Source organism: Otolemur garnettii, unplaced genomic scaffold (assembly GCF_000181295.1).
Source record: "Otolemur garnettii isolate 467f Iridium unplaced genomic scaffold, OtoGar3 scaffold00037, whole genome shotgun sequence".
Taxonomy (NCBI): Eukaryota; Metazoa; Chordata; class Mammalia; order Primates; family Galagidae; genus Otolemur; species Otolemur garnettii.
This window is the reverse complement of record NW_003852432.1, coordinates 582,542-596,163: the sequence shown is the minus strand read 5'-3', so window position 1 is coordinate 596,163 and position 13,622 is coordinate 582,542. Positions and strand designations below refer to the sequence as shown.

Here is a 13,622-nt window from a genome sequence, read left to right as displayed (position 1 = left end):
GCCACCTTAGGTGTACGTGGCTGGCGCCTTAGCCGATTGAGCTATAGGCGCGGAGCCTCCTCTTTTCTTTACAAATTATCCAGCTTCAGGTAAAAATTTATAGCAACGCTGAATAGACTCACACAACCCATATAAATGTATGAGAGTCTCTGGTCCCACAGCCTTGCCAACAGAGTATATGGTCACTGTTTGGATTTTTGCTGACTTGACAGGTGAGAAATAGTATCTCAGTTACCATTTCTCATCATGAGCAAGGCTGAGTAGCTTTTCATATAGTTAAGTGATCTGTGTGGATTTTTAAAAATATAATAATTTTAGAATAGTTTTAGATTTACAGAAAAATTGCCAAGATAATAGAGTTCCTGTATACCTCACACCCGTTTCCACAAGTGTTAACATCTTGCATGTACTATAGTACATTTGTGATAGTTAGACCATATGGGTACATAATTATTAACTAAATTCTATACTTTATTTGGATTCCATTAAACTCTAACTTTATTTGGATTCCATTTGTCTAATATCCTTTTTCTGTTCCAGGATCCCCTCCAAGATGTCACATTCCATTCATTCATCCTGTCTCCTTAGCCTCTCTGCTCTGAAACAGTTACACTGAACTTTCTTTGTTTTTATTGATCTTGATGGTTTTCAGTACTGGTCCAGAATTTTTTTAGACTGTCCCTCAACTTGGGTTTATCTGATGTGTTTCTTATGGTTTTTATATGAAAGACCACACTGGAAGAGTCATTCTCAGCACGTAACAGGGGTACATACTGTGAATGTGATTCATCACTGTCGATGCTGAAGGAGCATTCTTGGAAGGCAACTTTCCCATTTACTGGTATCTATCCTCCCTCCCCTCTCCCAAACCAGGCACATCTTGTTGCATAATCTCAGATTGTTAAGGTCTCTAGATTTTGGCTTTAATCTTGTAAAATGATTCACTTAAACCAGGGCCACACAATGTGAATATTTAAATTCATGAAGTCTTGACACTATTCAAAAGCATAAGTTCCTTTATATCTTATGTGTACTATTAGGTTATTAAATATGAAATGTTGGCTCGGCGCCTATAGCTCAACCGGCTAAGGCGCCAGCCACGTACACCTAAGGTGGTGGGTTCGAATCCCCAGCCCAGACCCGCCAAACAACAATGATGGCTGCAACCAAAAAATAGCCGGGCGTTGTGGCAGGCGCCTGTGGTCCCAGCTACTTGGGAGGCGGAGGCAGGAGACTCGCTTGAGCCCAGGAGTTGGAGGTTGCTGTGAGCTGTAATGCCACGGCACTCTACCCAGGGGGACAGCTTGAGGCTCTGTCTCAAAAAAAAAAATAAATAAATAAATAAATAAATAAATATGAAATGTTTGATTTCCTTAAGAACTAAGTTTGACAACTGATATCTGATATTTCTCTTTGACTCTTTTTATTTTTAAGGTACACCTTCATTCTCACACACACACATTTTGGTTTGTGATTACCTTTTAAAAAATTTTGGAGCAATTTTTGTGAAACCATAAAGTAAGTCAAAAATTTCTATTGTTTTTGAATATGAGTTCTTTCTGTCATGGAACCAGTGTTGCGCAGATAGCTAATACTATCAACACAGTTGTTAGGGAAGGATGTGGCTAATGAACTCAGTACGTTGATAGTTTGAGGAATACCCTTTTGGTGATTAATCTTGAAAATGAGCGACGTGGGCAACCTGAGACCAAAGTGGATAATGAGCTAAAAGCTGTAGTGGAAACAAATCCCTCTCAACCTGTATATGAATTATGGAAGGTTTGACATTACTATTCTAACAATTTTGGACCATCTGAAACAAATCAGTAAGTTAAAAAATCTGGATAGATGGGTTCGACATAAAGTAAATGATCATCAGAAGAGAAATTGTCTGAAACCTTGCTTTTCTTTGCTGCCACTACATAAAGGCAAACCATTTCACACCCTATTGCTCCATGTGTATGAAAAATGGATACTTCTTAACAATTGTAAGCATTCAGCACAACCATTGGATAAAGATGAAGGGCCGAAATACAGCTTAAAACCATTCATTGGTCAAAAAAATCTAATGGTGTCTGTTTACTGGTCCAGCGCTGGTATTATCCACTACAGCTTCACGAAACTTCCATCAGTTGATTACAGTGAATGAAATGATGAGGATGCTTGTGATTAAGTTACCAAGACTGGTCAATAAAAAACAGGCTAATCCTCTTGCCAGACAACGCTGTTGCACAAACAATGCTGCTCAAACTACAGAAGCTGGACCTGGACACACTCTGTCATCCATCATTTTCACCAGACCTTGCATCAACTCATACTGCTTCTTTCAGGCTGTGTACCATTTCTTGCAAAGAAAAATACTCACTTCTCAACAAGCTATGGAAAACACCTTTTACAATTTCATTGCCCTCATTCTCCACGCTTCTTCACTGCTGGCATACACAAGTTCCTATTAAGATGGCAAACTGTTGACAGTTTAGGCACATACATTAATTGTACTGCTTGAGATAAACTTCTGATTTGAAATTGGACATTTTAGATTTAATAATACATTCTGTTAAATATGATCTTGATAATTCTGTCAAACGGACACATACAAATTGCAATTTATTTGTTTTTTTTTGAGACAGTCTTTGTCACCCCAGGCAGAGTACCATGGTGTCATAGCTCACAGCAACCTCAAACCCTTGGGCTCAAGTGATCCTCTTGCATCAGCCTCCTGAGTAACTGGGACTACACCACACCACGTGACTAGTTTTAAAGACAGGGTCTCTGTCTTGCTAAGGCTGGTCTCAAACTCCTGAGCTCAAGCAATCCACCCGCCTTGGCCTCCCAGAGTGCTAGAAGTGTGAGCCACTGTGCCCTGCTCTTAAGTTATTTTTAGTATAGTCTTGTTGGTCCCAGTGGGTGATTTGAACTCCACGTGACTCAAAGCTTTTAGCTAATCCAATCAGGGAACAGACAATTTTATGGGGGAAACGACTTAGATGAGTTCAGGTGCAGTTAATTCACCTGTACACATGAAATGAAGTCACTCATTATACTCCTACTACACAGTGCCATGCAGAAACACAGTATCTACATTAGGGGACTTGATCCCAAACAGTTCCTTTTTCAATTAAAATTTGGGTGGGTATCCTTGCTGTGCTAAAAGCCAACATAAGACCAAAGTAACCATTTCAAATGAGCCACAGGGTTTATAGTAAGCAGTGAGGCTCTTCCCCCATTAATGACACAGGATGCAGTTTTCAAAGCTATTGCTGAAAACTGTTCTTGACATTAACTAGTATAATACACTCCACAGGCTTCTTTTCGGTGGCTGGGGAGAGTCTTATTAAGCCTTCTACGTGTTTTCTTTAGTCCCAGACACAATTTCCTATTTAAAAAATCCTAATTCCTTAAATAGAGCAAAATTAACTGGTTATTCCAAGAACCTATGGCTGGACACAGTGACGAAAGGTTTTAACTGTTTAACCAGAACATGTGCGAGAAGGAAGGGTAATGTGCTGACCCCTGGAATCTGATAATCTCATTCTAAACACTCTTTCAAGTTCTTTTTTATTCTTCTAATAATGACTCTCTAGAGAGTAAAACTGAGTCCTACTGATGTTCCACTGGAAGGCTTATTTCTCACTGATTCCAAATATTGTTTGATAGCATGAAGATTCAAGCTCAGTAGTGAAAATGTTAACGTGTCATGGCAAAGAAAAGGCAGAGACCTGTTTTCAACACTGCCAGATGTATTACATTAGGACACAGCTCTGCAGTTAAGGTTATAAGCTCAAAGCCCAATTACCATGATATTCTGTATAACCCTGTTTACATAAAACTTAAGAAAATGCAAACTTATCTGCAGTGACTGAAAGCAGGCCAGTGGTTACATGGGGATAGGGGAGGGACTACACAGGGGCTGGAGAAAACTTTCGGTAGTAAAGAGTTGGTTCATGGGCGCCGGCCCCATAAACTGAGGGTGGCAGGTTCAAACCTGGCCCCAGTCAAACCGCAACAAAAAAATAGCTGGGCATTGTGGTTCCAGCTACTCAAAAGGCTGAGGCAAAAGAATTGCCTAAGCCCAGGAGCTGTAGGTTGCCATGAGCTATGACGCCACAGTACTCTACTGAGGGCAATAAAGTGAGACTGTCTCTTTAAAAAAAAAAAATTGGTTCACTGTCTTGACTGTGGTAATGGTTTTGTAGTGTAGCAAACTCAAAGTTTATCAAACTGTATACCTTACATATGTGTAGTTTATTATATGGCAATTACACTTCAATAAAGCATTTATTTATTTTGGGGGACAGGGTCTTGCTCTGTCACCCCAGCTAGCATGCAGTGGTACCATAATAGCTCACTGCAGCTTTCAACTCCTGGGCTGAAGTGAACTTCCTGCTTCAGCCAGGGTAGCTGGGACACAGGTGCATGCTATCATGCTAATTACCAGGCTAATTTTTCTATTTTTTGTAGAGACAAGGTCTTGCTTTGTCAGTCAGGCTGAAAGTTTAAAAAAAAAAGACAAATAACTGTAGATTAGGGAACAGTCTGTCTACTTGGGTGGCCATGGTGGGAAAAAAATCATACCACACCTCTGGTTTAACATGAAGGAATGACCCACTATCTTTCCCACTAAAGCTACATGAAAGGGTAACACACAACATGAGTTTTAGGGTGAATTGGAAGAATAAGAGATGAATGAGCCAGTTCCCTGAAGTATGAAGGATCTGTGGCATTAGAGCAAGCCTTTTAAGCTCTGTATCAGAAGTCTATTAGGTAATAATTAAGGGTGTTTACTTAGCTAGTCTAGCTGTACCATTTCAGAGCTATGAGGCAGTAAATGAAAGAAAAAAGAAACACTGATTAAATTTTTAAAAATTTATTGTTTTTTCTTTTTTGTTGTTGTTGCTGTTGATTTGTTCTTGAGATGGCTACAACACCAGACAGAACAGTGCCCTCATATCTAATGGCTGTGCAGGGCTACATCCTTCAAAACATTAAGCTCTGTTTTGGGCTTCCCTCTTTAGCCTCACCCCTCATGAAGTCAAATAATTTCCATACTTTTTAGTAAAATACAGTTAGCCCTGTAAACATTATTTTCTCCGTACCCCCCATGTCTATGGGTGAATAATTCACTAAGGGGAGGAAAAAACCTTAGAAAATCTGAAACAAATTATACATTTATATCCTACCCCACCCATCCCATTTTGGCTCTTCTCTCCAAGGCTGACAACAATCCAATGGAAGTAGATTTAGAGACTGAACAAGGTCAGGGGCAGATAAACACAGATTTGACCGACCCTCCTGGGTTCTGAGTATCACCAACTTGACCATGATAGAAAGCAGAAAAGGCTTCTTGCCTACCCCTCCTCTGGGTAACTCTAAATAAAGGAAGAAACAGCTGGAGGGGGTGGAAGAAATTTCTACTCAGCTGTATTAAAAAGAATGGGGAGAGGGAAAGAAGGGGGAGGAAAGAGAGGACAAAACAACAAACCCTTAGAAGATGATCTTGAACCTTTTCTTCCAATTGTAGCTATTTAATTCATTTGAATTTCCACATTTTCCCTAAGTAAACATTTTACTGTTTCACAGAAAGTTTGTACTTCTTTTTTTGTGCGCACACATGCGCAGTACTGTGTGTGCATGTGTTATTTGCTATCACATGAATGTTTCAGTTCTGCTTTCAGTTTAGTTTTTTTTTCTTTTTTATTTTCTTAAAATTATTTTTCCTTTTAGAAACAAGTTCACCAGGAAACCAGCTTCCCTCCCACTACGCCGGACAGGCCACAGCCATCTTTTAAAAACCACGCTGATTTTCCCTCACACCCTAAAACAGGAACTCCTCAGGATGGCCTCGGAAGGCTGGAGTCTCTCCCTGTCTGGAGGGACACCCTGCTGGCGGTGAAGGCCCCTCTGCCACAACGGAGGTTTCTGATTGTGGGACACAGTCTGGTTTTTTGTTTCCTTCCTGTCTTCTAATTAAAAAAGACATTCCTGACAAAAAGAGATAAGATAGTCAATAACTGTGCTCCAGAAGATAGCGAGCATTTTATAAAATCAGTCAAGGGAAATGTTTCTATACTTCCTTGGGCACTTTATTCTGGACTCTGCCGTCAGAATTCAGTTTAAAAAAAAAAAAGTTGGATTTTTTTTTTTTTTACTTGTAGAAAGGGAGCTACTACTTTAATGAGATTCCATCTGCGGTGGGTTTCCAACACTGAGTGTACTGTGGAGGTAGTAAGCCAGCAGGTCCAAGCCTCTCCTTCCAAACCAACTAGAAAAGGTCCTCTTTAGTGTGTTAAACATTGGAGCTTCTTGTAAGATTTTAATTCATAAGAAGGCCTTGCCTCCTAACAGAAGTTTCAAAACCACTGACATCACTGATACATACTGGATCCAGAGAGTACTACATAATAAAGGTACCAAGTAGAGTGGTTCAAGTGAGGATTCTGGTGCCAGTACATCTACACTTGAATTGTGGCTCCAATTACTGGCTGTGACTTCACACAAATGTTAGACATCTTTGAACCTCTTATTTCCTCATTTGAAAAATGGGATAAGAGTAACTGACCCAGATTAACTGTATATGAGGGTAATTTAGTTAACATACACATCTGACACAGTAAACGTTAGCTATGAACAAACATCTCTACCAGCCCGTAATGAGGTGCGTCAATATTAGCTATCACAGACACTATGCATAAAGCTAACAACCCCAATCTCTAGAAATAATTTAGCTGCCTTTCTTCTCTCAGTCAAGAAACTGGCACCCCAAATTCCACTATCCAGTCCTTTCTTTCCTCAGCTTTGCTTCAGAATCGGGAGACAGGAAGGCCGTGGAGAAAGCTGGTGATCAGGAGCCGGCCAAAGATGCTACTCTTTTCCTATGCTGGTTGAGCTCCCCTAATCTGCATATCCAAAATCAGAAATTTTTTGAAGGCCAACATAACACTCAAAGGAAATGCTTATTGGAGGATTTCAAATTTTCAGACTAAGGATGCTCAGCTCATATGTATTCTGCAAATATTCCAAAATCTGAAATCCAGAACACTTCTGGTTCCAAGCATTTTAGATAAGGGATTTTTAAACCTATACTTCCTGCCCTGGTCAAAATGTGGCATTTCAGCATTCAAATCACATAATATAAGCTCTCTGCTCATTATATCTGGAAGTTCAGTTTTAGGACACTGCTGCCATGTGCCACAGTCAACTTTAGGTCAGCACTGTTTTCACAAAATAACCAAGTTAAAAATGTTTGTTACCATGTACACTTACCAAAGTGTACTTTAAGGGAAGGAAGTATAGTTCTAGGGAAGGAACTTTTTTGATGTATTCTGCAATAGTTACTTTCTTATGGAAGCGAAAATGACATCCCAAAGCCAATAAGTATTCTGGCTACACTGCACCCCCTGCCCCAAACAGGGCCCTGTATAACATAACTACTGAGCACAGTTACACCTTCAGTCCTTCCATGACTCTAGCTACAGGACTAGTCCCCTAAGGGGCACCATAATATTCCCTTCCCCAAGCACTATGACAGCTTAACAAAAAGCAAGGAGATAAATACTACTCACCTGGGTGACAGGCACAGTGCAGGAGTGTGAGCTATCGAAACAATCTGGTGAAGTCTCGCAAGGCCCAGCAAACTTGTTTACATTCCTCAGCACTAGAAAAGAAAAGGCAGATTGGTCCTTGACTGAGGAGAAAGATATAATATGCCAAAAAAAAAAAAAAAAAAGTAACAGGGCAAGAATTGTCCCAACTGTGCTAGAAGCTCTCTCCACTGTCTTTTGACCCTGCTTCAGATCTTTCTATAACTCAGGGTAAAAATTAACTATTATATCTGAGAACAATTATAAACGTAGTGGCCCTACAAGAGTAGACTCAGGAGACAAACTGCCTGGGTTTGAATCTTGGCTCCACTATGTCCTTGGGCAAGTTATCAGTCTTTGCCTCAGTTTTCTCATTTATTTTTGTTTTCAGACATTGTATTATGATCCAGTATTTCACTGCCAAGAAACACAGTCAATAGCATCCTTTCTGATTCACTCATTCAAATTTCAACTTGCTCGGCTTATCAGTGTTGCTGGGGGGCTTCATTTGTTGCTATCTGCACAGATTTTACATTTCTTGATTTTTTTATATCTCAAAACTTTTGTAATGACTCACATATCTACTTCATAATGTTGTTGTGATTAGACTTGTCCATATATGGAAAGTGTCTATGATAACAGAGCAGCATACAAGAACAATATTCAATAAATGTGGGCCACTAATGCTCAGTAGAAGCTCCTGACATAAATACAAAGAAGCCAGAATCCTTAAAGAAAAAAGCAACCTAAGGCTCTAATAATTTTTAACTTTGCAAGCTGAGCTAACTTAGGTAACCTGGTTTCCTCATTCTCTTCCAAAGGCAAGTTTTGTTTACAAGGCCCAGTCCAGCAACTAAGTCTCTATCACTGATTTTCTAGTTGAACAGGCTACTCAGGGTTTCCTTCTGCCTGAGGAGAGAGGAAAGGGTTAAGGCATGTAGGAAGGGAGGAGGAGGAAGTAGGACCTCATCCTCAAACACTGCACAATGCCCCAGGTGGTATGAATAACCCAACATTCATCTGACCCTGTTTTTTCAAAAGGTCCCCTCTTTGTCTAAAACTGTCACCAAGAAACCAGATGATGCCAGCTTCATTCCTTTGTATCTGTCTTCATAATAGTTTTGCTAAATAAGCATGAGACTAAGCTAAAGCAGTGGAAAAGGAAGCATTTAATATGCTTATCCTTATGTAGCCTTCTCCATGGGTCAGAAAACTCGGGGACCAGTGCATCTGGCCTAGGATCAATATTAAATAAAACATGCTGGCTTGGCGCCTGTGGCTCAAGTGGCTAAGGCGCCAGCCACATACACCTAAGGTGGTGGGTTCGAATCCAGCCTGGGCCCGCCAAACAACAATGACGGCTGCAACCAAAAAAATGGCCAGGCGTTGTGGTGGGCGCCTGTGGTCCCAGCTACTTGGAAGGCTGAGGCAGGAGACTCGCTTGAGCCCAGGAGTTGGAGGTTGCTGTGAGCTGTGAGGCCACAGCACTCTCCCCAGGGGGATAGCTTGAGGCTCTGTCTCAAAAAAAAAATAAATAAATAAAACATGCTTTTCACCTTTTTTCTTTTTTTTTTGAGACAGTCTTACTATGTCACCCTCGATAAGAGTGCCATGGTGTCACAGCTCACAGCAATCTCCAACTCTTGGACTTAAGCAATTCTCTTGCCTCAGCCTCCCAAGTAGCTGGGACTATAGGCACCTGCCACAACAACCTGGCTATTTTTTGGTTGCAGTTATTGTTGTTTAGCAGGCCTGGGCCGGGCTCAAACCTGCCAGCTTCGGTTTATGTGGCTGGTGCCCTACTCACTGAGCTACGAGCCCCGAGCCTTGCTTTTCATCTGGTAATGGTTAAACACTAGGGGAAGGAAATACTATGAATGATCCAACAAAAACAGACCTGAGCTAGCCCCTTAAGGTGCTTACATCCCAAATTCCCCCCCAACTATTAAGGTCTAAAATGTCATTAAGAACTCTGATTTACAGACCCCATGACTTTATTAAACAGAACATTTCAGAAACTTTCTTCTAGTCTCGCTCCATCCTAAAAAACGTAATGAAAATGAGGAAAGTCTTCTGGTTTTATTAGCGTTACCTTAAGAAAGTGCTAGAAACTCGAAGATTCTCATGTTATCTTAATGTTGTCCAAGTCATAAATGTTTTACCTTTCCTCAACTAGATACCCTGGTTTCATTTTGAAAAGAAATGATAATTCCATCCTTATCCTCTTTTCTAGCACAGAAGAAAACTTACTGAAACCAAAAGGCAAGCAGAGAAGAACTGTAGCAAAACAAGATGAAATGAGGAATGGGCCACAGTACCAAGAATCAGCTCAGCTTCTGCTTCCAACCCTATCAGCAACTGCTCTGGTGTCAGAAGCTTCAGCTAAATGTTTAGCTGAAGTGTCCCTGGTGAGTAAGAAATTGATAAAAAAGCTCCTGATGCTAGAAGTCATGTGCTTCATTTCATTTGGCCAACAATGGACTGCATATATGCCAGTGGTCTATAAGATTATAATGGAGCTGAAAAATTTCTGTGGCTTAGTGACCCTGTAACCACTGTAGTACTACAGTGTGATTATTATTCCTGTGTCTGTGGTGATAATGGTGTAAACAAACCTACCATGCTATCAGCTGCATAATAATAAATGACCATGTTACTCAGGGGTTTACATGTTTATTATTCTACACTTTTCATCATTATTTTAGCGTGTATCCTTTTACTCACACAAAAAAATAACAGTAAAACATCCTCAGATCCTTCAGGAGGTATTCCAGAAGAAGTCCTTGTTATCACAAGAAATGACAGCTCCGTGCATGTTAATGCCCCTAAAGACCTTCCAGTGGGACAAAATGTGGAGGTGGAACAGTGATATTGATGATCCTGACCCTGAGTAGGCTTAAAGGTTATGCTAATGTGTGTTTGTATCTTTTAATAAGTTTAAAAACTTTAAAAAAAAAAAGAGGGAATTTAAGAATAGAGAAAAGCTTACAGAACAAGGATATAAAGGCCAAATTTTTTTATAAACTGTACAATTTGTGTTTTATGCTAGATGTTAATGTAGAAGAATCCTTAAGTTAAAAAAAAACTTTAATATATTTAGCACAGCCTAAGTGTACAGTGTTTATAAAGTGCACAGTGGTATACAATAATGTCCTAGGACTCACTCACCACTCACTCGTGGACTCATCCATAGCAACTTCCAGTCCTACAAGATCCATTTCGTGTGTCTTTTACAGGTATACCATATTTTACATTTTTTATACCAGTTTTACTGTACATTTTCTATGTTTAGATACATACTTACCATTGTGTTATAACTGCCTACAGTATTTAGTACAGTAACCTGCTATACAGGTTTGTAGTCCAAGAGCAATAGGTAATACCATATAGCTAGGCCTGCAGCAGGCTATCTAGGTTTGCATAAATACATTCTATGAAGTTCACACAACAAAACCACCTAAGGTTGCATTTCTCCAAACATATCTCTGTCATAAAGTGATCCATTATTGTATTTTCTGCCTCAGTCCTTCTGACATTTAGTATTTCCTATTTCATTCATTTCTTTATTCAACTGCCATTATTTTTCTAATTTCTATTTTTGGGTTTCTAGTCCCACAATTCAACCCTTCTACCTTAATTCTGAATATTATGGTCACTATTTCTTTTCTTTTCTTTTTGTAGATAGTCTCACTATGGTCACCCTCAGTAGAGTACCGTTGCGTCATAGCTCACAGCAACCACAAACTCTTGGGCTAAAGCAATTCTCTTGCCTCAGCCTCCCAAGTAACTGGGACTACAGGTGCCTGCCACAATACCCAGCTATTTTTTTTGTTGTTGTTGCAATTGTCGTTGTTGTCTAACTGGCCCAGCCTGGGTTTGAACCTGCCTGCCAGCCTCAGTGTATGTGGCCAGCACCGTACCCACTGTGCAACGGGTGCCAAGCCAGTGGTCAGTATTTCTTGAGAACCATTATCCTAGGAGTGTGCTGAGAAATGCCACCCTTCTGATCTGATGATGTCCTGGTAGGTCACAGAGTATAATCAAACTCTTAACTGATAACTTGATCAGGGAGACAGCCCCACACTGGCCTCAAATTCCATTGTCAGTGCTTCCCATGTCCAGTATCTTTTAACTCTGAAGGTCCTCATGCAAATGACAAATAGTCAGAGAATAAACATCAAGAAAAGAAAATAAAAATAAGAAAGATTAAATACCCAGACAGAGAAATGAGAAACAATGGCAGTTTCTGGTAGTCCTAATTTATCTTAGTTAATGACAGGCTCATTTGGTGTTTGGAAAGCAAGAGTGGTATTTTAGAATGAAAAGTCCCAGCTTTCTTCAAGCTGACCAACTGAAAAAGCCAGGCAACTAATTACCAGTACCATTTAAAAGCAGGCTTGGACTTGCTGAAATGAAACTGAACCAGTTCACCCTCCTTGCTGGAATGAGAAACAAAACAGCATGTTCAGACAGGAGTTACAGGACCTTAAAACCATAAGGGAGACTGAGTCATGCATGGGACAGACGATTCAAGGGCAATAGGTGTACCAGAGAAAGAGAAGTACTAAGAGGAGGTGAGCAATCTCAAACCTTTTCTCTAACATCATCTCTTACTTCTGTTCATTTCCCACCATTATTTCACAGCCTGCTTCTAGGTGAAGCAGCAAAACTTGTTTAGCAATGAAACATCAAGCAGATCAGGTTGGTAATGTGCCTTATTTTTCCATATCACAGGGCAAAGATCACAAATATTTTTGTTTATGCATCACATACATCCCTTTTCCTTGCCTCAAGATTTTCCTTAAATTTCAGACTTACTCTATCATACTACCTGCTATATAGTAGTTCTGTCTGGAACACATATACTACCTGTCATATATTAGTTCTGTCCAGAGAATGCAGGCTTGGTGGAGACTTATTCCAGAATGTGTGGGTGGTTGCCTTAGAGTCGGCAGCAGATGTGCCCCAGCTAGTTTTATAAATACAGAATGGCATTCTAGCAGTTTCTTTTCCAAGAAGAAAGCAGTTAGCATTCACCGATTACCTACTATGTGCAATATCTACTTTAGATTTACCTTTGGTCTGTTATAATAACCTTACAAGACTGGTAATACTAACCCCATTTAAAAAATGAATAAACTGAAGCTTAAAGTAACAAGGGTAGCAAGATTCAAACCAACATACTTTAAACCTAGTTCTTTGGTTTTTTTTTTTTTAAATCAGACTCTCACTCTGGCACCTGAGTGAGAGCACAGTGGCATCATCATAGCTCATTGCAGCATCAAACTCCTGGGCCCAAGCAATCCTCCTGTCTCAGCCTCCCAAGCAGCTATGACTATAGGCATATGCCATCATATCCAGCTAATTTTTCTATTTTTTGTTGCTCTTGCTCAAGCTGGTCTTTACTGACCTCAAGTGATCCTCCCACCTCAGCCTCCCAAAGCACTAGGATTACAAGTGTGAGTCACTGTGCCTGGGCTAAACCTAGTCTTATTTGCCCTAAGGAAATTAGAGCTCATATGATCCTGATCGTATAATGATAGGATAAAACAGGAGCAGAGAGAGGCAACTGTTATTCTTCTGCCCCCAAGACAGCTTGCAGGTAGAATACTATTTCTACTAGAAACGTTTGTATAAAAAGAAAGCAGATAATTTTGCAAGGTCCCAGTCATATATGCCTATTCAAGGGAGGGGAAATTCCCATTTCTGGCAAAATGTGTCACAAAGGTGGGTCACATGCTATTTTTCAGTCATGCATGTCACTTGATCTATGGCTAAAAGTGAGTGAGTGACTTCTGGGGCATGAAGTTAAGTCATTAAGTAAGCTACAAAGTAATAGTACTTGATGGTTTGGGATTTTAACATTAAGAAAATGGTTGGGCTCGGCACCTATAGCTCAACCGGCTAAGGCGCCAGCCACGTACACCTAAGGTGGCGGGTTCGAATCCCCAGCCCGGACTCGCCAAACAACAATGACGGCTGCAACCAAAAAATAGCCGGGCGTTGTGGCGGGCGCCTGTGGTCCCAGCTACTTGGGAGGCG

The 13,622-nt window shown here is 40.4% G+C and overlaps 1 protein-coding gene across 2 annotated transcripts in view; it reads right to left on the bottom strand.

The window, feature by feature from the left end:
* Positions 1–4,851: 4,851 nt before the first annotated feature.
* Positions 4,852–13,622, bottom strand: part of TNPO3 (transportin 3) — a 102,216-nt gene continuing 93,445 nt past the window's right edge. For both annotated transcript variants that reach the window (XM_003789744.3, XM_023513204.1), the window contains 2 exons: positions 7,563–7,654; positions 4,852–5,982 (listed from right to left, as the gene is read on the bottom strand). In XM_003789744.3, coding sequence (XP_003789792.1) covers positions 7,594–7,654 — 61 coding nt within the window. In that variant the 3' untranslated portion in view covers positions 4,852–5,982; positions 7,563–7,593. The remainder of the gene's footprint in view (positions 5,983–7,562; positions 7,655–13,622) is intronic.